This window comes from Pleurodeles waltl, chromosome 10, assembly GCF_031143425.1.
Source record: "Pleurodeles waltl isolate 20211129_DDA chromosome 10, aPleWal1.hap1.20221129, whole genome shotgun sequence".
Lineage (NCBI taxonomy): Eukaryota > Metazoa > Chordata > Amphibia > Caudata > Salamandridae > Pleurodeles > Pleurodeles waltl.
The window spans coordinates 1,000,589,674-1,000,616,992 of NC_090449.1; the positions used below are offsets into that span (position 1 = coordinate 1,000,589,674).

At 43.1% G+C, this 27,319-nt stretch overlaps 1 protein-coding gene across 5 annotated transcripts in view; it reads right to left on the reverse strand.

The window, feature by feature from the left end:
* NHSL2 (NHS like 2) overlaps positions 1–27,319 on the reverse strand; it is a 773,603-nt gene that overhangs the window by 20,105 nt on the left and 726,179 nt on the right. For all 5 annotated transcript variants that reach the window (XM_069211845.1, XM_069211844.1, XM_069211846.1 and 2 more), the window contains 3 exons: positions 17,290–17,442; positions 4,501–4,637; positions 3,185–3,380 (listed from right to left, as the gene is read on the reverse strand). In XM_069211845.1, the coding sequence (XP_069067946.1) occupies positions 3,185–3,380; positions 4,501–4,637; positions 17,290–17,442 (486 nt within the window). The remainder of the gene's footprint in view (positions 1–3,184; positions 3,381–4,500; positions 4,638–17,289; positions 17,443–27,319) is intronic.

The window sequence follows — 27,319 nt, forward strand, 5'->3', positions numbered from 1 at the left end:
TGACAGTGCAATCCTTCAATCCTTCAATGAAGGTGCAGTCACAGGACTTTCATGTATGGGAATATGTCATGCCACATTTGGACCATGGTTCAAAGTCTGCAAGTGGGTTATCCATGGGCTCTGTATTGGCTGGTGAAATGTGGCATGTGAGCTGCTCATTTGCTGGTAGATTTCTTCCCCACTATGCAGCAACTGTGTGCCAAAATATTCCTTGATTAGAATGCTAGGATTGCCTATCTCCTGTCTTTGCAGTGAGGCAACAGTGGATCCAACAATCGATATTGAAGCACCCCAGGCCTACTTACAACTCTATTTTTATTGTTTTATGTGAGTTATTGGAAATCATTTGTTTTGGGGTATTTTTTTACTTGGCAATCAGTTTTAGAGACACCCTCTATTTGTATCTTTGTTTAGTCATTTACATTTATATTAGCATGCCACCTAAACAGGTATTTTATAAAGATGTTCCTCCAAAGACTGATTTTGTTTATAGAAACCAATATTACAGCAGTTTTTCACCTTTTGTGTTTTTATTGCAGTTTGTTTCCTGTTACCCCTCTTTTTAGATTTGCATATCTTTACCATTCCTGTTAAGATCTTTTTAAAATTCTTGATTTCCTGATAGTTTTTACTGCAGTACCTACCATTATACTACTACTTTTTTAGCTACTGTAGGTAATTTGTTTGCGTCTGTCTTCATTTGTTGATCCTGTTTTCGTTGACTTTTAGGTCTCTGTGCACTTTACCACTGATAACCAGTGCTAAAGGCCTTGTGCTCTCTCCTATAAACATGGTAACATTAGCTTACACCCAATTGGCACATTTATTTTACTTGTAAGTTCCCAGTAAAGTGAAACCTAGGGCCTGTAAGTTAAATGCCACTAGAGGGCCAGCAGCTCTGGAAGCTTCTCCCACTTCAAAGTGGGCACTAGGTGTAAATAGTACACCATCAGACCCAACACTTCAGCACACTCTGGACCTGTGCAGTACTCAGAAGAAGGACTACTGTGCTGCCCCGCTGCAAGAAGGACCGCTATTCTGCTGCCCTACTGCCTCAGTGAGAAGGACTGGACCTGCATCTTGAACCCAGGGCCACCAGAGTGACTCGAAGGGCTAGCTGACTGGCCTCCTGATCAGAGCCTCAGGGACAAAAAAGGCTTCAACTACCCTGAACCTTGCACCTGCACTCTGCCTACTATGAGTCTTGCTCCTCCCATGTGATGCCACCCCAGTGCTAAACCCTTGGAAATAGGCCTGAAGTGCTCTGCCAGCCCAACTGTGGTCGAAAGAGAACTGACACAGCATGACGCATCACCTTACAGCTCCGTATCAGAAATGTGGCTATGCAACACATCATCGACACAACACCAAGCAGCTTCTTGGGACGGTGGCTGCGCGACGCATTGTCCATGCAGAACTTTACATCGCCGCCCCACAGATTCTCTGAACCGCTCCAGAGTGATGCATCCTCAATGGAAGACCTTGCATTGTAGCCCTACCGCACCTCGGAACCACCGCTGTGAGATTCATCCTTGATGTGGGTCCTCGCAATGCCCTGCAACCAGGATTTTAGATGCTTTGTTCAGCTGACCTAACTTGTCCCAGTGTCCAGCCTGGTCTTCACCATGGTCAGCCTGAACATATGACTTTGTCCCGGTTTGTGCAACCACACAATTAGCACTTTGTGCTTTTAAGTTACCTGAAGTTTTACATTTCCATATCTGTGGTTCCACTGATTGGATTTTTGTTGTTTTGGTATCTAACAATGTATTACATTTTACTCTGTTTTTCTAAATTGGTGTGGGATTTTTCTTGCATTATATTTTCACTTTATTACTGTTTTGTGCTTCATAACTACTTTACACATAGCCTCTAAGTTAAGCCTGACTGCTTTTGTACCAATATACCAGAGGGTGAAGCACAGGTTAATTTGGGGTTTGCTTCTGTTTCACCCTGAAAAGAACTGTGGTTGCTGCTTGTTTAGGGTTTCGCCCCCCTCAATCAATAACATGATTTTCTACAGAACCCACTGACAAAAAGTAACAATAATCCTAGACAAAATCTATATTTTTTAAAATGTAAGTCGAAATAGGTTCAATAATCTTGAAATTATGCAGTTTGAAAGTTGTTGCATAGCTGTACAAAAAGTAGGTTTGTCAATTTTTAATATTTTAATATACCAGAGTAACTACAAATAATGTATTTTTAAGAATGAGAAAATCTAAACTGAATTATGTAGTGGGAAGAGTTATATTTGGACAAATTTAGAAAATATGGTCAATGACATGTTTGAGAAACTGTATCATAAGCGTTGGGAATTTACTGTGGCATTCTTCACTACACAAAACGTGGCTATATTTAAATTGCTGTATCTAAATTAGATATCTCAGTGCCACTACAGAAGAATCATTACATGAATAGTTAGCAAACAGAGTTAAACAAACCATAAAATGGTATATTGATGAGTCATAAGAACCATAGACTCAACAAAAATTAATGGAATGAGCATGATGGATACAGTCACAAAGATAGATGGAATCCAAGCTAACCTCTGAGAGATGCTGATGAGGACAAGAGGAACCCCAGAAAAATGAGCATGAACCAAGGTGACAACACAAACTAGAGGGTGACATTAGACACTAGACGTGAGGAGCACATGAGATAGTCTAAGCAGCATGAAAATAAGGTCATAGACCAAAGACGTGCTAGCGAACTATGGTCCTGATTTAGAGGTTGGCAGACGGGTACTCCATCACAAACATGACAGATATCCCATCCCCTTTATTACAACCGCTTTATATCCCAATGCACTTATGATAAAGCAGCAGGGATGTTCATCACTTTTGTGACCGAGTACCCATCTGATGAGAGTACCGATCTGTTCAGATCAAGATTTGTATCCATACTACCTTGTCATTTGTAACTATACCATAACACAGACACACACATACACACACACACACAGGCATATATAAAGTAGGACCCTTGGCTGCATATGGACAAAATTTAAATGGCATATGTTTTAAGTGAACAAATCATCAACTACAAAGTCAATACCAATGCTGGACTTGGTCGAGGCAGGTATAACTTGATTTTATATTTTTGGGTGGGGCATGATGAATCTCATCGGCCCAGTTTCTTTTTAATGAGTGTAATCTCATCTATGTATATATAAGGATCATACCTGAGACATTGATGGGCACTACATTGGTTTGAATGGAGTTTGATTGGTGCCACTTCCTCTCCTCCAGAGTGGGCAGTGGGAAAGCTTTGCTCCAGGTGACCTGCTTGTCTGGCGTGGCTGGCAGGCTGAAGCAGGATTCCCGAGGTCTCACCCCAACTGTGGTTGTCTCGTCTTCACTCACTCTCCTGGTGTCAGGCTGTCGGCACAGGTGAAATAACAAACAAATGAACAGGCATCTGGTTTCTGGATGATTATACACACTAAAATTATGGACCCTATTTTTCTGTTTTCAATCATTTGAAATTCATGAATCCATTTTACATTAAACTACAGCAATTGGCTGTGGACTATATGAATATGTACATTACGCTATATAGAAATAGATGTATTTGAGTCTAAAATATAAAAATTAAAAAAACAAGAATTGACCACAGTGCACATAAGAGTAAGGTGTTGTAAGTTGTGCGCAGATGAGTAGAGAGGTGGGAGTGGGGCACAGGCAATAAATAGCATTCTTGATATGGTCCCTTGGGACTAGATCTGCCTCCTAAACCTGACTTCTGGCAACTTCATGTGGTAAGGTTAGCAGCTATAATGAACATGGTGGTTGGATCAAAATAAAGGTGGACCTGGTTTAGCCTTATTCATTGTATTTTAGCATCTCATAGTGAGATTACAGGTTACTGGAGTGCTGTAATATAGCTGGCCCGCTGAATGAGAAAATGTGATAATATTTTCAAGGCTAGTAGTGAATCACATTGTTCATAAGTTGAAGATCTAGTTTATAAGTTGAAGATCTAATAAAAAACATCCCATGCATTTTACACAGGTGTATCTAGGGGTCCGTTCCTATAGACTGGTGAGATCATTTTACATCCTCCGTCCTTCTGGCTTGCCATGCGGCTGAACATTGTCTTTACAAAGGACAGGCAAGGAAATCTCTGCCTTGCAATTATAGGCTGGAACCTTAAAGTGGATCTGAAGAGTAGGCGTTTCAGTAATTTTTTACTAATGAGCTATTTGTAGACGGTGATGTGTCCATTAAGTGCATGGAGATGTGCTAAATAAATTGTATTGTGTGTCTTCAATTCAACTCAGGTCAACTCATGATTGATGTATAAGAGTAACAGTATGAACCTGGTGCTGATGATCTGACAGACGTCCCATGGTTGCCCACCTAGAAGATACATGCTAAGACAATAAATACATGATCAGAAAGTTTAACAAGTCATTTTCTACAGCTCTCGGTCTTCCTGACATTTGGACACTTTGCTCTTTTGTCCTCCATATGTTCTGCTCGGGTACCCTCAACCTACCAGATAGACGAATTCTAGGCGCTTGGCCGAATGCTTGGGGGTGGTGTCGGGTGTGAGCTCAGGAGCCGGAGAGTGCTCAGAATAGCGGAATGTCTGGCTGGTGAGTGGGGTGTCCAGGTACCGCTCCTCGTATTCATCTGAAAAAACAATAAAAGGTCAATTGTAAAAAAAAACTCAGTAAAACCTAAACATAATTCACCCCCAATTTTATCCAGTGAGGCTTTGAATGATAATCATAGCATTCACTGTGGACTTCCACTGACTGAAGTGCCAGTCTTTGAAGACATGAGTTAATTGCCTCCATGCTCATCTCATGTCAAAAACAGTTCCTGTAGGAGCAGGATTCACAACACTTTTCCTGATCATAGTTGTGAGCTACCGTCGGAAAAGTTAGTTTTTTGTCCCATTTCTAGAGAACAAGGATTTTCAGCATTTTCGGAGGGAGTAACAACTTCCAGTAGAGGGTTCAGAAATAGGAGTTTTCGAGTGAGATGCTTTGTGTTGGCCGTTGGTAATGCTAGGAACACCACAAACATAAAACATTGTTGGTACTGACAAACATAAATCAATGACTTTCACACCTTAAATGAACACCTAAAGTTACTTAAAGAATGTGTGGTAAAAATGCATTTAAAATGGGAAAGTGGCCTAACCCCTCCCATCCTTTCCCAGGGGTGCACGAGAGGGCATTTAGGAGACAGCAAAAAGGAAAAAAATGGAAAAGCCAATAGCTCTCACCTTCGGAACTTGTTGGCTTTTCCAATGGGTTTTAGCCATGCTAAAAAGCACTTGCGTCATTTTGTAGGTGTGTGAACCACTCATGCGCGTGCTTACACAATGCCCCATGCATTTTTACTCACCTCAACTCATACTCAACACAAATTCCTATGTCAGTTCATTTTTCTTAGCTGTATATATTTGTTGGTTACTTTGCAACATTGCATGTATCTGTAAGATTTCTACTTTGTCTAGAATTTGCTACATTTTTGCCTTTACATGTGGGCATTTTTGTGACTCAAATAATAAGTGCAATGTCAAAAAGCATTCGAAATTACACTACAACTAGTCGATTTACTAATGTTTTGGGCAAATCTGTCCAATTGTCACTGTGCAAAGTTCAATGACAATTACTGCATGTCGGATTGTTCCAGCAAATAATGTATCCTTTGTTACTGTTGTGCAAATCCGTCAGGCAGTCGGAAAATAATTTCTATTGCAGAATGTCTATATTGTCACAACAATCTAAGGCTCTTTCGATCCAGTGGAAAAACAGAATGCTGAAAGTCCTTATGAAGCTGAGCAAGTCTGCAATCTGTTAAAAGTAATGGTCATCTTTCTCCAAGGTATACGGTAGAAAAAGGTAATCATCAGATTACCCCATTAAAACAAACATTCACTTTACATGCAAATAATCACCCTCTACAATTAAAGTAATATTACACAATAAGTCATGTAGTGTCACGCTAAGTAGAAACGGACAGGCGGCATTACTTTTTATATACCCTTCTTGCATTTCACAATTGAAACCTTAACAAATTGCCATCAACATTCCTAACTATTGCACTCTCTATCTTCCGTAATTCTAATTAGCTTTGGCAAAACCAATAGGTCTGGCTTTTCATAATGAGTCCTGACTAAAGCATTAAAAAGCCTGCTGCTATGTAGAAACAAAACATAAAAATGATTGCTTTCTGTATGCAATGAATCCATGAGATGAGAAATGTCATGTGTGATGATTTAACATTCATGCCTTTCAGTGGAAGGAACGCCATACAAGGCAGAATGATACCCAAATAGCCAGTAGCATGAGGTGATAGAGAAATACTCCTCTAGGCAGAGCCAAAGCCCACTTCACTCTATGTATATTTGAAAGAACTGGTAACAGTAGGTTGTGCAGAGAACAGCACAAGATGAACACCAGAGATCTTCCAGGTGCAGAAAAACAATCAGTAAGATAACCAAACACTTTGGTGACGAACACGATAGTGAGAGTGAGTTCCAGTAGTGTGTAATGGAAAAATGTAACCCAGGTAACAATAGCATGGCTGCTGCTCTCCTGAAATGTGAACAAACATGGGTTTACAGACTGAACACCAACACTGTGGGTTTAAATGACAAAATCCCTTGGTCATAGATTGAGTTGGCTCTGGGTATCCTCGATGAATATGATGGGTCCTGTCTCGCCCACCTTGGACTGCGTGCATTGTGTGATCCCCATTAAAGTGTGACGGTCCTCTATAAATGATTTCAGGATCGATGCAGGATAATGTATTTCCTGAATTCCACGTCTTCAGAATATTGATCGCAACTAAATAAGATAAATACACATTTTTAAACTGGGATGGCTATCTTTATAATATTCTTGGATTGTAGCAGGATAGATAATGAATTCCCTGTGTCCATGTGTCATTATAAGCTCTATTCATCACTGATTGCATATTATATAGGGGACCACCAGCGATGTCCAGTAATGATACATGTTCCTGTTGGAATTACATTTCCCATGAATACCTGGGTTGTACGCCATTGTACAAACACACATATGATGTAGCTCGCTCGAAAGGTGCATGGCAGAAACAATGGCTTCAAGCTATTAAATACAAGCCGGCACTACGAGTCAGCCAGTATGTCCTTGAGGATGGCAAACTGCAGGTGATACATGGGACCCTCTTCTTGAGGAAATAAGTCTGGGCCCCTGGGGGTATGTTCTAGTAGCTGAGTTTTCAAATTTTCATTCAATAATACGAGGGATGCTTCAACTGAATTCTGAAAACATGATCAGCAAACCCACGCCCATTGTCCCACGGCCATTGTCATCAATGAGACTGGATAGCATGTTTTGACACAATATACGTACTGCCTTTTAAGTGGGGGCTGAGTGAATGATTGTGTCAGAGATGTGTGAAGTGCATTCACACTGCCAAAAATTATAGTTAGATGCTACAACCACTCTTCCAAGAAAGGCTTGATGTGCACACAAGCACCGGCTGTGTACCTGGAATATGCCTGAAACACATCACCTGTTGCATACATCAGTGTACATATATGACTTGCTACAAACGATAGACCTTGAATGGATGAGGAATATGAGCACTGTGGCTGTTTGATTAATAATATCCAATGCGGTTTTAGCAGCTTGCAGATTACACAGACTGGGGTATAACTTAATATCATCCATGTGGCGATAATCAAGATACTGTAAATAGAGGATATCTATAGTCCATTCACATTGACCATATTGACATAATATGACACTCAAAGAAGAGACTATATTTAAGCACACATGGAGATGGATGTAAAATATTGCAGGTCTAACCAAAGAGGACTGAAAGAACTGAACATGGGTTTCAGACTTTGCGCACACCCGCGTCTGCCAATCGACAAGACCAACGTCATTCTTTTTTTGTGGAAACACTGGTCGGCTAGATTAGTTATTTATTTCCCCAGAATTTGACTGAATACTCTCATGTCCATGATTTTTGTATACAAATAACCTAACACCTTGACTTGTTTCCAAGATTTAACAACAGAAGGAGTCCTTCTTCGCTGAGACCACTGGGTAATTAACCCCAAAATGTGGAACCTTGGATAAGCTAGGAGGAAGAGCCTGGGTCCTCTCATGCAACCATCTCTTTTATCTTGTTTGCACGTTTGGATTAGTGGTTTCTGCCGACAGATGCTTTACCAGGGACAAAACGGGGGCTGCTTGAATCCTGATACTCAATGGGATCAGCCCCAATTCCAGTCTTGTTGCTGAGGTAGGGTACATAAAGCAATCCCACACAGCTCCCATAAACGTGTTGTGTTCAGTTTCAAGAGAACACGCTTTAGCCATAATCCACACCTCATTACCATGAAGAAGCAAGGACATCATCTTGCTTCAATATTTTTAGGATACACATGTCTGGAGCACAGGCCCCATATTTTAAATGATATATAATGACACCACCCAAGCTGAGGGAACACATTTAATAAGTCAGTCCACGTTTGCTCCATTTCCCATACTTCCAGAAAAACATCAACATCAAAAAAAAATAATCATTGATAATTCAACCTCCTCGCACCCAGTATACCATAACTTTCTTGTGTCTCTCTTTCCCAAAAATATAAATGTTGGTTTTCAAGGGCATGTGATTTGACTGAGGTCTAGAAAAGTAGGAGCATGCATACTTTGAATGTTTTTGAAGGCCATTTGTTGCTTGGGAAACAATACTAGTAACATCTGTACATAGGCTATCAAAGTGCAAGGACCCAGCCTGGGGTCATCAATGTTCTACCCTTGACCTTGCCATAGATTGAAGTAGGCGAAATTGGACGGGTCCGATGTGCTCAAACTTTTTTGATTTATGAAAAACTGCTCCCCCACATTTTGTAAAAAGACAACTGTCCTGAGCTGGTTAATTGCAATAGTTTAAATGCTTCCGCTGAAATGTCATTCAGTGAGTCTCCTGTGCTGTGAAACCAAACCTGGGCAGACACTATACCAGCTTTCCGGCCAGGGTGCCTGCTTGCCCGAAAGAAATGCAAATGGGCACAATGAGTTAATCTGCAAATGTAAAGGGTAATCTGCAAATGTAAAGGATGCTTGGGCATCGGTACTGGCTTTAATGGATCGAATCACTCGAAGCAAAGACTTATTATTTTTGGGTAGTAATGCAAACAGTTAACAACTGAGCTGTGAAGTGTGTGCTTTTAGTTGTAATTGTATTTACATAGCGCTTACTATCTCTGATGAGGTGTTGAAGGGACAGTTATGTAGAAACAATTGCATGACGCACAGTCTGGGTATTACTAAAATATATATTTTGGAATCACCATTTTGTCTTATCCCTTTTTGCACATTTTGTTGCAGTCTATCTTATACTGTGTATAATACAAATTTAAAATAATGACTTGCATATTCACAGTGCTTTCCGTCACAGGCTGTGACCTGGTAGCACTACAAATTCTCATGTCACTATTCTCCACTGCACCAAGCAAGGTTTAATTTTGTGGTAGTCTGCTTACACACAGACATCTGAAGTACATTAACTAAGAGAGGTTTCATAGGGTACTATACTGCATTTGCCTCTAACAACTTTTTTTTAATTTATTTTTAATTTAAGCTGTATGTTATTTTATATGTAGCCTTTTCCGGTGTTAAGCCAGCCTCGAGCGCACCGGCCAACTACTGAAAACATACAAGGCTCCATGTTTTCAGTTTGGTATCTGGACTACTTTTTTCCTCTTTATTTCATAGGCTCTATCTGGGCAGTAGTCTTGCGCTTTGCATGACATTGACCCTGTTACATGGATATTTGCACTTTTGCCGGTTCCATGGACAATTGCACTTTTGCTGATACGTTTCACTGCAAGCAAACTTCTGTTTCCTTTTGTGTGTCTGCATTGGGAATGCTTGTTTTAAATGCAGCCCATTTTCCTTAAAGAGAATGGCACTGCTTTTTTTTATGTGTTTCTTTTTTTTTAAACTGTTTGAGAGTTGTTAGTGGCCCTCATGAATCACTCCTACTCACCAACAATGTTTTTTACATTCACACCAGGTCCCTTTGGTGCCCCTTCATTTTGGCAAATGGCTTAGCGTCCCAACTTGGTAGTCTGTAATTTTTCTATGTTTTGCAGCCGGATTTCAGTCGCAAAACATTGATACAGGCTGATTCAGTGTTGGCTTTTTATCACTCTTAATCAAGTTTTTAAAAATCTCCCTTCCCCATCGTGTATCGCCAACACCTCTTGGTTGTACCATGAAGGCTCCCGCAAAATTGAATTATGATTCCCCACAGTCGGATAAGATCTGGAACGTTTACAAAGTGACACAGATTTTCAATAATTTTCTAAACTCTTAATGCTCATCCCGTCTATAGGTTTTTAGAAAGAGCATACTGATAAAAATAGTGAATCCTTTTTTTGTAATTTATTTATTAACAGCATTTCAATAGCATAAACCCAGCCACATGGACAGTGGAGCACTTTACGAGTAACAAGCGTAAGTAATAATACAGATGGCAGGGAGATCCTAATTACAAAAGAGAAACTGAGCACTTTTCAAGGTCGGTATTGAAGAGGTGACGTTTTGAGGTCTTTTTGGGAGGCCATCAAGTTGGAATTAGTTCTGACGGTTTAGGGTAGAAGAACTGAATCATTTCTATGAATCATTTATTCTGCACATAGATGTCTCTGTTGTGGCAACAATCCTGCTCTCTTTTTTCAAAGTATGCTTTGGACGTGATACTGTATTGGGCCGCCTTTGGGGCTGGAGCGTCCTCGAGATTTTTAGTTTTCTTGTGGAGTCTCTCAAGGAATGACATCAAGGATCACTTCCTTGTAGTTGTATTCAAGTCACAATGGACTCGTTTACAAGTGTGGGGGTTCAGGAAGTAAAAAATCATCATCCTAATTTCCATTATCTTTTTGCCATGGAACCTATGCTGAACAGGCTTACCTTAGAAGCAATGATTTCATTGCATCTACGCCTACCCCAGGGGCTGTAATCTCCTGTCAAGGTGCAGGTGTAGCGTAATTTTTCCAAGGACAGCAATCTCTCTGCCATGGTGTCTATGTAGTGTATGTTGTTCCAGGGCCAGCAATCCTTCTGCCATGGTGCCCGGGTTGTGATCTCTTTGCCATCACACCTGTGCAGGGCAGGCTTCCCAGTGGAATCAATCTTATGCTTTACGAGAACGTTTTAGTAACACAGAGTACTTGTCACTTATAGGGTGGGTCTAGTAGGCACTCACCCCCTACTGCAACCGCATGGTCATGCATGAAAGAACCTCAGAGCATCAGCATTTGTGGTGAAGCCAAATTTTCCTGTTTTTCCCTGTCTCCTGTCACCTGTGTGCCTCACCAGAGGGTCAACCAACCACCAGCGACCTACAACGGACTCTTTTTCCGTTGAGTGAAAAAGACCTCACAGTTTGGCGGGACACCTCCTTTGGAGGAGAGGCCACACCTGATTTGGATATGATTTCATCCTTTAACTGAATAGATGAGTAAACAGTATGTAATGACATGGTCACCAGAGGAATTTCCAGTGATTAAGATTGATAAATATTATGAATCAATTATTTTCATACTTGCAGATTCACTCTCCTCGACACAGATTGACCAGGCCATAAAACATACGGCAGAGAGCTGGCGGACTATTCAGGAGTGAAGTCCTGGGCAGGGCTGTGGCCATGTTTAACACAGGCTGGAGATGTGATTATGTATGGGTATAAGTTGTGATCAGCCAATGGGCAGTGAGATGCAGAGCCAGGCAACAGACTGGCCAATCAGCTGTCTGGTGAGGAGCGCATGGTCGGTCAATGGGGTGTGGTAGGGCAAGATGTGGCTGAGGGCAGAAGAATCACCGCATAAAGAGCTTGCTGGAGAAGACAAAGGCACGCCGAGCTTGCATTTGTCATTTTGATAATTGTGTGTTCAAAATAAGTACTCTTTGTGGAATTAACATCATCTTCATTCCAAAACTAACGATGCCCGATCTAAAACTAAAAGCGTGCACTGCTTTGCACAATTATTTAGATAATTAATCTTCTTATACCTTAACAGCCAATTTTCGGTGCTTTTCTCCTGATCACATTGTGTTTTCTAACCATCTTTTTCCGATTATTAATTCTAGTGCTGGGGTCGATGTTAGACCTTCGCCTGCAGCTTCAATGGACATTGTTCTCTCATGCAGAATAAGCGGTAATTTTCAGCAGAGATAATGTGCCCATCTTTAGCATTCACTTAACGAGAGTCCTTTCCTTGTCACTCTGGTATATTCCTCCGGATGCTGCCTTGCAGAGAAAATACATTTCTCCTGAATGCATAATGAATGCACCCAATGGACAACCTCGATGCATTTCAATAGAAAAGCACGGCGTCTTTTGTCAGGGGGTGAGCCGGATAGCAGAAATTGTACCCTTTAAGGCAATACTGGAATCTCGCCTAGAGTGTCTTCAGCATGGAGCGCCTGATGACCCCAGATATTATATATATAATATGGCGACCTTGCTGCGGTATTAAGGGACGCAGTACCTAGGTTGACAAAACTCCACGCACTGTCCCTGCTGGTGGAGGGGGGGGGGGGAGAGTTGTGGTGGCCAGAGGTATATCTTCCCTACTGTTAAGATAAGCATGCAGCTTGAGCTGTCAGACCTCTTCAAGGGTGGCCTTGTCCCAGGGATAGATTACGGAGCAGCGCCTAGAAACCAATGCAGTACCTCCCCCAGCAGCTTGCTGTGTACTCGTTGGGGGAGTTCTGCTTCCCCACTTATAAGGGGAACAGGCCTCCCCTCAATAACAGGAGTGCCAGCATGAAAGGGGCATAGGGATGACCAGAGAGGGTGGACATCACCTGAACAGAGAAGACTGAATGAGTAATGCACATACCTGTTGCACTGAAAGGTTTGCACCTGAAACTGCACAATTGGCCTTTTTCTCGTCATCTGGCCTTGCGCTTAGTATCTTTATGTGTTTGTGTTCGAAGTGACCCATAGGAAGAAGTGAGAGCATTCAATTTCACACTAGAACCGCACCAGCACCCCTCTTCTGTGAGGAATCAGTCAACAGTGGTCCTCTTGTTTCCTCCCCCCTTTTGGAAAAAAAATATCAGCCACGTTCCCATTAAACGCAGCATAAAACTGAATAGCAGTCATATAGCCATGATCCCCAGTAGCATCAATATATTTACATGTGGGGTGCACATTAGCGGGTGACCAAAGCATTATCCAGGATCCTGTTATGCAAACACTGTCAAAGTTATTACGCCTGTTCTGGAGCTCTTGACACTTATTCAACACTATCAGTCGGAGATCATATATTATCAGACATCTGTGAAAGCTTCTGGTTTAAAACAGGTTTTCACAAAAATGATGGTGACCTTAAGACTAAGGGCCTGATTTCGATTTCGATGGAAGGGTTAGTCCATCACAACGGTGACGGATATCCTGTCCGCCAAGATATAAGTCCCATTATATCCTATGGGATTAATATTTCAGTGGACTGGACTGGATATCTGTCACCGTTGTGATGGACTAACTCATCTGCCAAAATCTAAATAAGGTCCTAAATCAACTACAATTCATTCTGAACGTAGAACATCAGCTGCGTTGCAAATGTGCACAAAATGTGACCAACAATACATAACTTTATTAATACAACTAATTACATGTGGGAAATGTAGTATTGGTTTGATCAGGCACAGCGGCTTGATCTCTGTCTGGGGATGCACAATTCTCTGTGGATGGCAGGTGAATGTTACTAGAATTGGGTGATTTGCTGCCTAAGTGAGCAAATGCTGTCTCAATACTGGAGCACGTCAGAGCAGAAGTTTAATCAAACCAGACTGTACCTGGGACAGTATTATGGAAAGTGCCCCAGGGGTGCAACGGGCATGTGTGCCTGGCGCAAACAAAGAAAATGCGCCGCTTTCTGTAATACGACCCCTGGAACCCTTGTGCAACACAGGGCACCCACTTAGAGGAGGAGTGACATCTCCTGTTCTTTGCTTCCTCCCCACGCCTCCAAGGCTGAATGAACCAATCACGGTGGGGAGTTCACATGTGAGAGGTAATATAGGTATTACACCTGGTGAGCGTTTCCGCGCAGATTTGTTTCACCTTAGTACGTGACTTTCATCATGAGGTGTCACTGCTTGTTCTAGGAACTCAGATCAGCCAATCAAGGCTAGACGGGGCAACCAGTTATCTTTCGCCTTTAGCCCTGTCAGGGGTACTTAACAACGATCAAATCCTTGGTCCTCTGGTGAACTGACAGCCACTCAGTTTCAGACAGCTCGGTCTGTCTCTGCCAGGAGCCGGTGAGCTCTGGAGCTGCGTCACGCAGACTCCTGTCAGAACTCTGCGAAAAGCGCCATCTCACAGCGTCATCTCCTCAGCCTGTCCTAGGGCGCCATCTGCTTTAGCCAGCAGTGCTCCTGCATGGGTTCTCTCTCACAGTTGCTCCTGTCAACAGCTTGCTTCCAGCTGTCCTTTCCAGTCCGACACGAATTTTCCGCACAATCTAACTGAAACACAAAACTGCTTTTTGCGTCACAAATCTCTGCTGTTCTCCCAATCTCAGATGAAGGCTGATCATCAAGCTCGTGTGGCCATTGATGCACTTAGCGTGTCAAGCGTATTTATCTAAATAAACATATCTATTTCTACCCTGCGCCCCAATGCACGTAGTGAGCAAGCTAAGAAATGTAATAAAAACTGCCAGTGTCAAACAAGCGTCCATTAAATAGGCCTCCACTGGTGTTCTCGCAATGTTCACTTTTCTTTACACTTTGGTATTTTTTATGGTTAATTTACAGATAACAGGCAGGGTGCCACATATCTTATAAATATGCGGAATAACTCTGCTCAAGCACGTCACACCGGTGGGTGGCAGTGACTGGATGCAGGCGCTGTAATTACACTACTTGCCTACAGAAAGTTATTACAGGCAATAGAGAAGTAATGTCCACATTACATACGTTTTCTGACACTGACATCCTTATAAAAGGAATATTTACCTTAGATTATCGTAGGGAGATAACACCCTAAGTTGAACACTGTATTGTAACATGTATATTGTGCTTCGTAGCCTTATGTGGGGTGCCAAAGCTCGTTCTTGGATGGGTAGAAAGTTACTGCACACCGCTCTGGGTGGTTGAAAGGATGTTCTCCACAAAAGTGTGCCTATGCCGAGTGTGTCTTGGTGTCTTGTGTGAATGACCAGAGAGGTGCTCTTATATTGTTTTAGGGGGCTGCCTACAGCAGTGTGATGGATGAATGCACTGTGGGGGATTTACCATAAGAGGTGAAGGAAGATTAGGTGGGTGGTGGGCCTGCACCAATGGACTGCGTTAGAGCCATGTGGGTCACCTTGGTGATAGAAAGTCTGCCCGCCTTCCACTGAGTGCTTAGTTTATAGTGGATTCGTGATACATTCTATTGGAAGAACCAGCATGTCTTAAAGGAATAATGTGCCTGCTGCAAAGCACGTATACCATGCAGCTCATAAAGGTGTATGAGTGCACTATGAGTAGCGATTTAAAAAAAAATTAAATGTATGTCAGAGAGGGGGCTTTTGGAAGGGCAGGGGCACCTTTGGAGGGTGGTAGTGAAGGAATTTGTGGAGGAGGAGGTCATGAGGGGCACCAAAAAAGACTGTCGCAGCAGGCGCTGCCAGCACCAAAGCTGGCCCTGCTTGAACACTCTGTCCTTTTTTGGAAGTATAGCTTTAAACTCAGATGTAGGTGCTTTGAGGTTTTTCCTTAAGTGGCTCTCTGAACCATGCAGAGTGACTGAAGTATCAGTCCTGTAGCTATGGGTAGCCAGTGGAGAATTTGCAAGACTCACCTCATGTGCTCCCTTGCACATAGGCGAGGTAGTAGTCTTGCCAGGCGCAGCCCATCCTTTAGGGCGGAGGGGCCACGCCCCCCTACTTTTTGCCTCTCCATGAAGAGTGTCTGTCAGGCTGAACAAAGGTCAGCCTGACAGACACGTTTCATGTTCAGCTCAGACAGCCAGGAGCGAGACATGCACGATGTGCTCAGACTCCTGGCTGCCTGAGCTGAACTTTGCTGGGCTGAGGAGGTCCCAGCTCCTATGGGGATGACCTCCTCGGCTCAGCAAAGGTGCCTCGAGGCCCTCCCCTCGGTGACGAGGGGAAGCGTCACCCATTGACACTCTCCCTGGGCGCTTCAGGTTTAAGCCCTGAAGTGCCCAGGGCGAGTGTCAATCAGTGACACCTCGTCACAGAGTGGGGAGGGGTCAGAAGTCTCACTGACCCCATCCCACTCTGTGACGAAGTTGGGACTGCTGCCTTCCCTCACAGCGAGGGAATGAAGCAGGCCCAACCCTCCTGAGACCTCTTAGCTGAAGGTAAGTGTGTGTGTGATTTTTTTAAAGGAATGTTTGGAGGTTGATGAGTGTTATGAATGGGTGTGCGTGCGTGTGTGTGTGAATGAATGAGTGTGAGTGTGCTTCCCGCCTGCCTCCCTCCTAAAACTGCCGGCCGCCACTGAGTCTTGCAGCAGTGTTTTGAACCCATTGTAGTTTTGTTATTAGGAGTAGGGAGCACCAAGGTGTAGACCAGTGGTTTTCAAACTTTTTAATACGGTGCACCCTCAGGTCGAAACAAAAATCATCAGGCCCCCCTTATAATTTTTCACAATTATTTTAATAAGTTGGCAATGCTTAAATATGTCTAGGCTTATTTAAACATTGCAGGTAAATTCTGCTACCTTTTTAAAAATGCAATAAATTATTTTCTTCTTACAACAAAGCACTGTTTTCTACATAATGCCTCTTTTGCCAGAGCCAGGCGCCACCCCGGGTTCACTTGAGGCCTCCCTGGGGGGACCCGCCCCCCAGTTTTAAGACCCCTGGTATACGCTATTAATGTAGTCAATCCTAAAAATAACTAGTGAAATTCTAAATTTTCTTAATGACTTGCATGCAAACGGGATATCGAGGTAAGTTAGTCCACCAGTACTGATGTATTACTCTTTTCAGGGATGAAGTCTTACAATGTCGAGTCATGTAATTGAGTTAAGACGGACGCACGCTGTGCTGAAAAAGCTACATAAAACAGCAACACCAGGGTGTATGACGTCATTGGTGGTACATAGCTAGCCATCACAAGCAAAAAGGTAATGGAATCCCATAACATGCAGACACACACATGACCTGCGCATGATGTAACTTGCTCTAGCGATCCATAATAAATGGCCCTGGGCCTGCTCTCCGCTATCATCCTCTCCCCGCTTTGTCCCACTGCCTCCCTCCCCATCAGTCCTCCACCCCATCACGGTACCTTGCATCAGACTCTGGAGGTTGAGCTGAGCCTCTTGGTGCAGCTCCTCCACACATGGCAGCCGGTTGGAGGACAGGAACACGTTCACTGGCTGTTGCCATGACACCTTTGAGTGGACAGCTTTCTTGCTCTCCTGATCCAAGTTAGCGCCAGCTGCAAAAAAATGAGGAAGTACGTTAGAAGTGAGCGTGATTGCGCAATACCTCGTTTCACAATGTGCGAGCTGACATTCCAGTGCTTAATTTGTGCTTATTGTTTCCGGTACTGAGCACCGGCACTTATTTTTGAGGGCCGGCGCTTACTCTTCTGCCCCAAGCATTTGCTGCGAGCAAAAGACACATATGGGAAAGACTGAGGAAGAGAAAAACGAAAAAGGGTCAGAATGGGAGAAAGCAGAAAGCTGCAAGAGTGAGCTGAGGGACAGGGAGCGGCTGTAAATGGATTGAAGAGGCCTGAGATGGCTTCAGGATTATGCTGCCTCAGTATTCCGTGTTCCCACATTTAATTGCAGCAGCTGCGTGTTTTAGAGGAAGGCTTTAAGCACCGGCACGTTTTTATTTACAAATTAAGCACTGTGACATTCCCAAAACAAAGCTGACCACCGCGCTCTAGGTTTAGTGCTAGAGAAGCAGGTCTGCGGAGCACACGCTGCCCAGCATGAGAAGGGCAGTGCAGGAGGGTGGAGTGAGCACCAGTGCATGGGAGGAGGTGCATGAAAACAGGAAGTGCCCTTTAAGGTGGGGATCATTTGGGCCCCAGTGATGACATATTTTGAGCTTGGGTGAGACAGACAGACACACTTGGAAGAAGTTAAGTGTGGGCAAAGGACGGGGTGCAGAGCAAGGGTGCAGGCTAATGGAAACACGGGGTCAACCTGTAACCTAATGATTTTTTTCAATTTAAGCAGATGTGTAATACAATATGTGCTAATATATGTGACGGATAGAACAGGGACCTCTGCATGTTTGACCTGGGATCTTATTTCTGCAAAAAGAAATAAAAATGTTTTAGAACTCATTGTGCGAGCCATGAGCTTGATTAGACCTAGCAGCCTCGACCCAATGACCACTGTTATGTAATCTGAGCAACAGTCCAAACAATGGAATTAAATAAGCCACATATGGCCACGTCACCCTGACAGCAGGTTTCCTGGCCTGGGGTTAACTCAGGCGTGTTAGGGTTTTTTTGTGGAGTCTGTGTCAAAAAACTGAAGTAGGCCTCTGAAGGTAAGGACACTCTCCAAGGTATAAGGTGAATATTCTGCCGGCTCAAATGACAACATGCCAGTTTCTGCATCTGGTGAAATCTACTGGGATTCGCCATTAGCCGACTCATTGTGGATAAATAGGGCATCCTCTCTTCAGAATTAATACATAAAGGTAGCAGGAGTACAGGGCCTGAAACAGCCTGGGGCTAGGGGAATAATGACCCCTCTGCCCTCCCCTTCTGATGGACCGGGGCTCTCTCTTACAAAGCATTGCAAACCCACACATGCAGCTCATTCGATTCAATTGTGAATTCAGAATGTAAAGCCCAGCATACGCTGCTTTGATAAGTAAAATCTAAAAGTTGGAAACATTTTGATATGGAGCTGTACTGCAGCCATAATGATAATGTAGAGCCAGCCAGCAGCACTTCATATCTACATCCCTAGCGACGTCCATTGCCTTTTGACTCATCCCAATGTAGCAGCGACGTACAAAGCCGTTGAATTTCATTCTACTGCAAAAAACTTACAGAAGCACAACACTTTATTATACTACCACTTTAAGAGGTTATCCATCCTCCCTGGCGTGTGTTATCCAGCACTAATTTCAAATCCTTTTTCCATCCACCAGTACACTCCTAAACCTTCAATTGTTTTTTTCACTTACACGCCCAATAAATATATTGCCATACAAGAGCAACCATATGGACCATTTTCTCGGATGTTGTATCCCATCGGTGACCATCCGAAGATGGTGTGCATCCTGGAAAGTAGCCACAATTGGAAGCTCCAAAGTGAGAGACCAGTATCTTTTCCGTGCTTCTATACATCTCAGAGGACAATGTATTCAGCCATCAGTGCCCCACTTAAGTCTAGCATCATTTAGATTGTGCCACGTTCTCCAAGATCTAGCATCATTTAGATCGTGCCATGTTTTCCTTAGATCTAGCATCATTTAGATTGTGCCACGTTCTCCTAGACCTAGCATCATTTAGATCGTGCCATGTTCTCCTAGATCTAGCATCATTTAGATTGTGTCATGTTCTCCTAGATCTAGCATCATTTATATTGTACCATCTAGCATCATTTAGATTGTGCCATGTTCTCTTAGATCTAGCATCATTTAGATTGTGCCACGTTCTCCTAGATCTAGCATCATTTAGATCATGGCATGTTCTCCTAGATCATGCATCATTGAGATTGTGCCATGTTCTCTTAGATCTAGCATCATTTAGATTGTGCCACGTTCTCCTAGATCTAGCATCATTTAGATCATGGCATGTTCTCCTAGATCATGCATCATTTAGATTGTGCCATGTTCTCTTAGATCTAGCATCATTTAGATTGTGCCACGTTCTCCTAGATCTAGCATCATTTAGATTGTGCCACGTTCTCCTATATCTAGCATCATTTAGATTGTGCCACGTTCTCCTAGATCTAGCATCATTTAGATCATGGCATGTTCTCCTAGATCATGCATCATTGAGATTGTTCCATGTTCTCTTAGATCTAGCATCATTTAGATTGTGCCATGTTCTCTCTCAATCAGGCAGACTCTTAGTGGGAGATCTTAACCTAGCTCACCCCCACCACACTCAAATTAGACACCCATTGTTTCTCTCTTGGTGTCAACCATCCCTTACATGCTATCACAGTACGGTACAGTCTCTCTGCAGTAAATCGTCTAAATGTCTTACCCACCGCCCGGTGCTCACCATGACTCACACACCCTAATGTGTTCAGACTTCCCAACACTGTGTGATGCTCACAGGGGCTTCTCATTATTCCACACGTGCTGCCTGCTTTGGGCTTCAGATTGCTCCCCACTAGGCTACAATTGATGTAAGTGTGCATCAGGAGATGAATGCGGGGCCATGTAGCCATCAGCGAGCCTGCAACCTCGTCATGAGTGTAGCGGCTCAATGAAGGACTGGCCACTGGACTTCTGCGGCAGAAGCTGGGGTCACCGGCTCTGAGAGCACCGCTGATCTTAATGTCCAAGTGAATATGCCTCGACTCCAAATTTCCAGATTTCCAAAAACCCATGTGTCAAGAACTCGGTCCAGTAAATACCATTTGTAAATGGGCAACGGAAATTTATACTAATGCCTATGTAATAAACCGACAATGGGAAATATATGAAAAACACAATTTAAAAAAATAAAATAAAAATAACAACCAATGTATTGAAATCGTTTGTTTTAACTAGATAGCAGTTAAAAGCAAGGGACATTTTAAAAGTGAATTGCAGTTAAAAGCAAGGGACATTTTAGAAGTGAATTAATTGCAGTTAAGAGGACGGGACATTCAAAAATGGGATAGCAGTTAGAAGCAAGGGGCATTTAAAAAGGGGCTTTTTCGCTGCTCACCATGGTCTTTGCAGTTTTTTATTATCCCACTTATCGTTTCCCTATCCCTTAATTAAAGTTAATGCATATGCAATGTTTATAAATCGTAAGCTAATTACCTGAAAATGCTGTTTTTTAAATCCAAATACTTAAATAAAGTAGTGCCGTTATTGCCCCAAATCCCATGTCTGCAAAATGCGGTATTCCTAGTTTTGTGCCCTAAGCTGCGCCCATAGGGCAACACTTTCTGCCATTCAAGATGATCACTTTTGCAAGCGTCACTCACACGGTCTAGTTTCTAGTTTAAACAGTAGCTTGCAGCAGCAGCTGATAAGCTCGCAACTAAGGGCCAGATGTAGCAAAATGCTAATTTGCGACTTGCAAATTGCGAGTCCCTGCGACTCGCAATTTGCAACTCGCAAATTGGTATGCAGTACGGTGTCTCAGACACCGTCTGCGACTCGCTATGGGGTCGCAATGACCCACCTCATTAATATTCATGAGGTGGGTCGCTAATTGCAGCCCCATAGCGAGTCTAGGCACTCGCAAACATGGAGGCCTGCTGTCGTCAGCAGACCTCCATGTTCGTGACTGCTTTAAATAAAGCAGTTTTTTTTTTTTAAGTGTAGCCCGTTTTCCTTGAAGGAAAACGAGCTGCACTTAAAAAAAAAAACGAAACCTTTAGTTTCGGTTTTTTTTCAGGGCAGGTAGTGGTCCCTTGGACCACTAGCTACCCTGAAAAAATATTTGTGGGTCCATTCACAAAGTGGAAGGGGTCCCATGGGGACCCCTTCCAATTTGCGAGTGGGTTACCATCCACTTGAAGTGGATGGTAACTGCGACACCATTTGCGACCGCATATGCGGTCGCAAATGGTATTGCATACCACTCAGAATCGCAAATAGGAAGGGAACACCCCTTCCTATTTGCGATTCTGAAATGCATATTGCGAGTCGGTACCGACTCGCAATATGCATTTCTGCATTGGGAAACGCGAATAGCGAGTCGCAAACGGCAATTTTTGCCGTTTGCGACTCGTTATTTGTTTCCTGCATCTGGCCCTAGGTCTTTTGATTTGATTTATATAGAGCGTCATTTTGTTTAGGCTGCATTTACAACAATCAGCCATTAGGGGGTGCTGTAAGTTAGCAGATACACAGGAAGCTACCAACATAATCGACCATTGCTGTATGTTGTGACCTGGTCTCCCGACCAGCTCATGCCTGCACAAGTGTTGGTCCCTTGTTCGCCTCTGCACTGGTTTCTGTAGCCACATCGGCTAAGCAGATGGCTTAGTTAAAGTTGTCTTCATGTTCTGTAGTGTTATTTATGATACCATTCAGTGTTTATTAATATAACGAACCATAGCATGAAAGCAAGGACGCGCCGGGAGACTAATTATAGTGCGAGAGAAAAGGCAAACCTGGAGCCACGGAGAGGGGCTTCAAGCAGAGAAATGTATCACTTAAATAGCTTTGCAGATCACAAAGGGCCAGATGCAGGAAACAAATAGCGAGTCGCAAACGGCAAAAATTGCCGTTTGCGACTCGCTATTCGCGTTTCCCAATGCAGAAATGCATATTGCGAGTCGGTACCGACTCGCAATATGCATTTCAGAATCGCAAATAGGAAGGGGTGTTCCCTTCCTATTTGCGATTCTGAGTGGTATGCAATACCATTTGCGACCGTGTCGCAGTTACCATCCACTTCAAGTGGATGGTAACCCACTCGCAAATTGGAAGGGGTCCCCCTGGGACCCCTTCCACTTTGTGAATGGACCCACAAATATTTTTTCAGGGTAGGTAGTGGTCCAAGGGACCACTACCTGCCCTGAAAAAAAAACGAAACTAAAGGTTTCGTTTTTTTTTTTTAAGTGCAGCTCGTTTTCCTTTAAGGAAAACGGGCTACACTTAAAAAAAAAAAAACTGCTTTATTTAAAGCAGTCACGAACATGGAGGTCTGCTGACGACAGCAGGCCTCCATGTTTGCGAGTGCCTATACTCGCTATGGGGCCGCAATTAGCGACCCACCTCATGAATATTAATGAGGTGGGTCATTGCGACCCCATAGCGAGTCGCAGACGGTGTCTGAGACACCGTACTGCATACCAATTTGCGAGTTGCAAATTGCGAGTCGCAGGGACTCGCAATTTGCAAGTCGCAAATTAGCATTTTGCTACATCTGGCCCTAATTCCCTTCGCCTAATTCACTGGAATTGTCTCTGTATACACTGTATAACCATGCCCAGAGCAGCTGAAATTATGCGGCAATGCACCTCCTGTTCCTGTTTTATTGTTATTGTTGTTTCGCAGCGTGAACACATTAGTACAGTGGTGCAAAACTCACCACCTTTTTAGTACTAGTTTAACACCTGAATGCAACCGCGACAACTGAAAACCTTTGTAAAGGGCCCACCGTTTCGGACCGCCACTTGTGATGCTTTTTCAAAAACCTTTGAACTGTCTGAGCTCGAAGGCGTTTGTCTTGTTGATATCTGAAAATTGTACGGCGAGTTGGTAATCGTGTGGCAAGGGCGGCAAAGCTGTCACAAGTCAGGACTTGGAACTCCAAACGCAGAATCTCTGAAAATTGTACGGCGAGTTGGTAATCGTGTGGCAAGGGCAGCAAAGTTATCACAACTCAGGACTTGGAACTCCACACGCAGAATCTCATAGTTCCAGTGGCCCTGAGCGTAGTGAGAGAGGCAGACTTGGACCTGAAGGCTAAGGGTACACTTAGAGTGTGGTGGATGGGCTACTCCTTCACAGCGAGGTGAATATCCTGTCTAACGTTTTACAAGTTCAGTATAGCCTATTGCACGAGTTATAAGGTCAAATGAGTTGTATGGCAAGTACTGAGGGAGTATCCCTTCTGCCAAACTCGAAGCGAGGCCCAAGTAGTGTCTCTGTTGTTACAGTAAAAAGGCCGGTGTTTTGATGGAGTATCCCGTGTGCCAAACTCTGAATAAGGATCTAAGTAGGGTCTCTGTTATTACCATATGAAGGCCGGTGTTTTGATGGAGTATTCTGTGGTCCGAACTCTAAATAAGGCTCTAAGTAGGGTCTCTATCATTATGGTACGAAGGCCAGTGTTTTGATGGAGTATACTGTGTGCCAAACTCTAAATAGGGCTCAAAGTAGGGTCTCTATCATTATGGTATGAAGGCTGGTGTTTAAATGGAGTGTCCTGAAGTCTAAATTAGGCTCTAAGTAGGGTCTCTGTTATTACCATACGAAGGCCGGTGTTTTGATGGAGTGTCCTGTGTGCCGAACTCTAAATAAGGCTCTAAGTAGGGTCTCTTTCGCTAAAGTAGAAGGCCAGTGTTTTGAGAAAGTATCCTGTCTGCCAAACTCTAAATAAGGCTCTAAGTAAGGTACTTGCTGTTACAGTATGAAGGCCGGTGTTTTGATGGAGTATCCCATTTGTCAAGCTCTAAATAAGGCTCTGAGGGTCTCTGTCTTGACACTATGAAGGCCAGTGTTCTGATGGAGTTTCCTGTCGGTCAAAATGTAAATAAGGCTCTAAGTAGGGTCTCTGTCAGTCACACATCGAAGTGGGCAGGAAGTGAGGAGTACGACATGCCATACTTTATTGATTTATGAAAAAAAGTTTCCCTACTTTTTGTAAAAAGACAACCGCCCTGGGACAGATAATTCTGATGGTTTAAATGCTTCACCTGAAGTGTCATTCAGTGATTCACCATTGCTGTGGGGCAGACAGCTAAACAAGCCTTCCTGCCAGGGTGCCTGCAGCCTGCAAGAAAGGCCCTACGTAGGGTCTTGGTCGTTGGTGTTTGAAGGCCGGGTTTTTGATGGAGTATCTCGTCTGCCAAACTGTAAATAAGGTTTTAAGTAGGATCTCTGTCATTATTTGTGTCTTGTGTTTATGAAATAAAGGTTTTCATGGAGGGAGAGAAAACATATGCTGGAGATGATGGGGGATGAGTGGTGCGACATGCAACATAATGAACCTGGTGCTCTTTATCTGCTTTTGACATCTACACATCTGTGTTTCTAAATATGTAATGTGTTTACAGTGTAAGAGGTAAGACAGACCTAGAAACCAGGTGGGTCTACAGTGTTGCCTCGGCTAAGGTAATGGACAGGTAAGCGGCCAAGAAAACTCTACCATAAGGGGAACACCAACCACAGTTTAAGCTAATACTTTCCAAAATGCAAAACAAATTGGCTTCGCAGTGCTTCCTTTCGGAATGAGATTTGATCCTTCATCTGTTTCAGTGAGTTGACTAAAGAAAGATGTTTTGAAGACAGGTTACACAGCCAGAAGGAACAGATGTACATATTTCATCTTAGAGAACGTGTCAGCTGCAAAGAGCAGACTAAGGCAGGACTGGCTAGACAAGGGGACACGAAAGAAGTCTGAGCAGAATAACTCGCAGGCTAAGTTCTCAGGAAGGATGCATCACCTTTCAAAACAAAGAGAATGGACATCCAAATGGCAATAACCGAATAACAGGTCCAAGCCTTTCAGTGCAAAAGGGATTTATATCTAGAGATGGACTAAACTCTGGTTAAAGAACAGTGCTGCAGGAGGTAGCGGAGAATGAAACAGAAAGGATCGGAGGGAACATATATTGTAATAAGACACAAAATAAGTACAACCTAGTCCATACTAATGATATACATTAAAACATGTGAGACTATTTGTGTCTTTACAAATCCAACAATGCTTCCGGACGTGCGGTATGCTGGAGGTGTGGGGGTTGGGGGGGGGGGGCTGAGAATAAAAGGCTCAACTCTTTTATTGAAAATCAATATAGATACAAAGTTTGTGCACATATACAAAAGAGAAGGTTTGACTTAAATGAGGCGGTGACCGGATCAAATGTATACATATTTTGAATATAAGAAACGTGTTGTTCCAGTTGCAAACACATTTTGGAAGCCACAGTTTATTGAAAATACTGTGAAAAACTCACGCTCAAGTCAGAATAACATTTGTTCTAAAACGAGTAAAACGCGGAGGCATGCAGTGGACTGTTTTTCCAATCCAAAGCGCATTTTTTGTATGATGGCTAGGTGGACAATGGCTTTTTCTAAGCGGTGGATGCAGACATGGTGCAGCATCTCATTCCACCAATCAGAAAGTGAAGATGCAGTGGACCAATGAGAACAGAAGGATCACTGTACTCTTTCTACACTCCCGGATGCTCCGTATGTTTTTTTTCCCCATTGATCACATGATTAGGCATGAATGGTGCAAATAAAGCCAGTTCTAAGAGGCATCCACACCCGAATTTTGTATATTATGTGTGAAGATAATGTAGCAATAAAATCGATATCTTATCTTTAATGAACAGATGTTGCTATTTCCGAATGCATGGTTCACACTTTATGAAGAAGGAAGGCTCTCCAAGGTTCAAACTTGGGACCTGCCGTGAACACTCTCTTCAAGAAAGGAATGCTCAACTCGCTGAGCTATTTCTCCAGCAGATAATTGTGCTGTGAGAAGATTGAAGCACGAAGGAGTCCAGGTATGAAAAACACAATTTTGTTACGTTATGCATGCACTTGAAAAATATCCAGAGTGTTCTCAATATACGGATTAAAATATAACTCTGACAGGTAAAATATCGTCATACTTTGTAAAAAAAAAAAAAAGTCTCCAGCTAAAATTTAGAGTCTTGCCAGGTAGACTGCAACAAAAGGTTGAGAGGCGTGGATTAGACATCTTTATGGTACTCAATTTACCATCCTTAGAGGGGGCCCACTGAGAAGACCTTACTAGGACATGTGAACTGCACATAACAACCTAAACCGGTGGCAGGCATTTATCCTGTTGAGCCATCTTGTCTTCAGAGCTGCATGGAACAGCATTATATAATCCACATAATAAAATTTGTCCCTGATTTTATGCTGTTTTTTATCATTGTGTTCTGTATCTAAAGTGGCCCATAAAATTGAAAGGGTAGTCACAGCCTCCTGCTGTTTCTCTTAATGGACAAGATGTTGCCTGACCCATTGGATGGGGTAGATTGATCTGTCCACTCAGAGATGAGTGTCTCCTGAAGCTCCTGGGGTGAGTGTAGGTGTGATGGTGTGACCCGAGCAGCATTTTCCCAAATGTATATGCATAAATAAACCATTAATGGCGTCCACCTTGTGTCAACAAAGCCATCAAGGGGACTTTACTGATGTATTTGAAGAATGCTTCTAGCTTGGAATTCCATTGTTATGTTTAAGACAATAAAGTTTTTTTTATGAGAAGTTGTACAATACTCCTGTTATAGATATCAATTGCACTTCAATATAGAAGAATGGCTCAAAGAGCATTATCTGTAAGTAGTTGGTCTCATTCGAGGCTGAAGTGTGACTACCCCTGCATTTCCAGGAGTAAGGCAGGCACACACACGAAGAAAAGCTTTGTGATTAATGATACTTTTGTTTACATGAGTAAGTATGTCTTACTCCTGGAAATTCCAGAGTAAGTCATACATAGTCCTGGAGTAAGACAC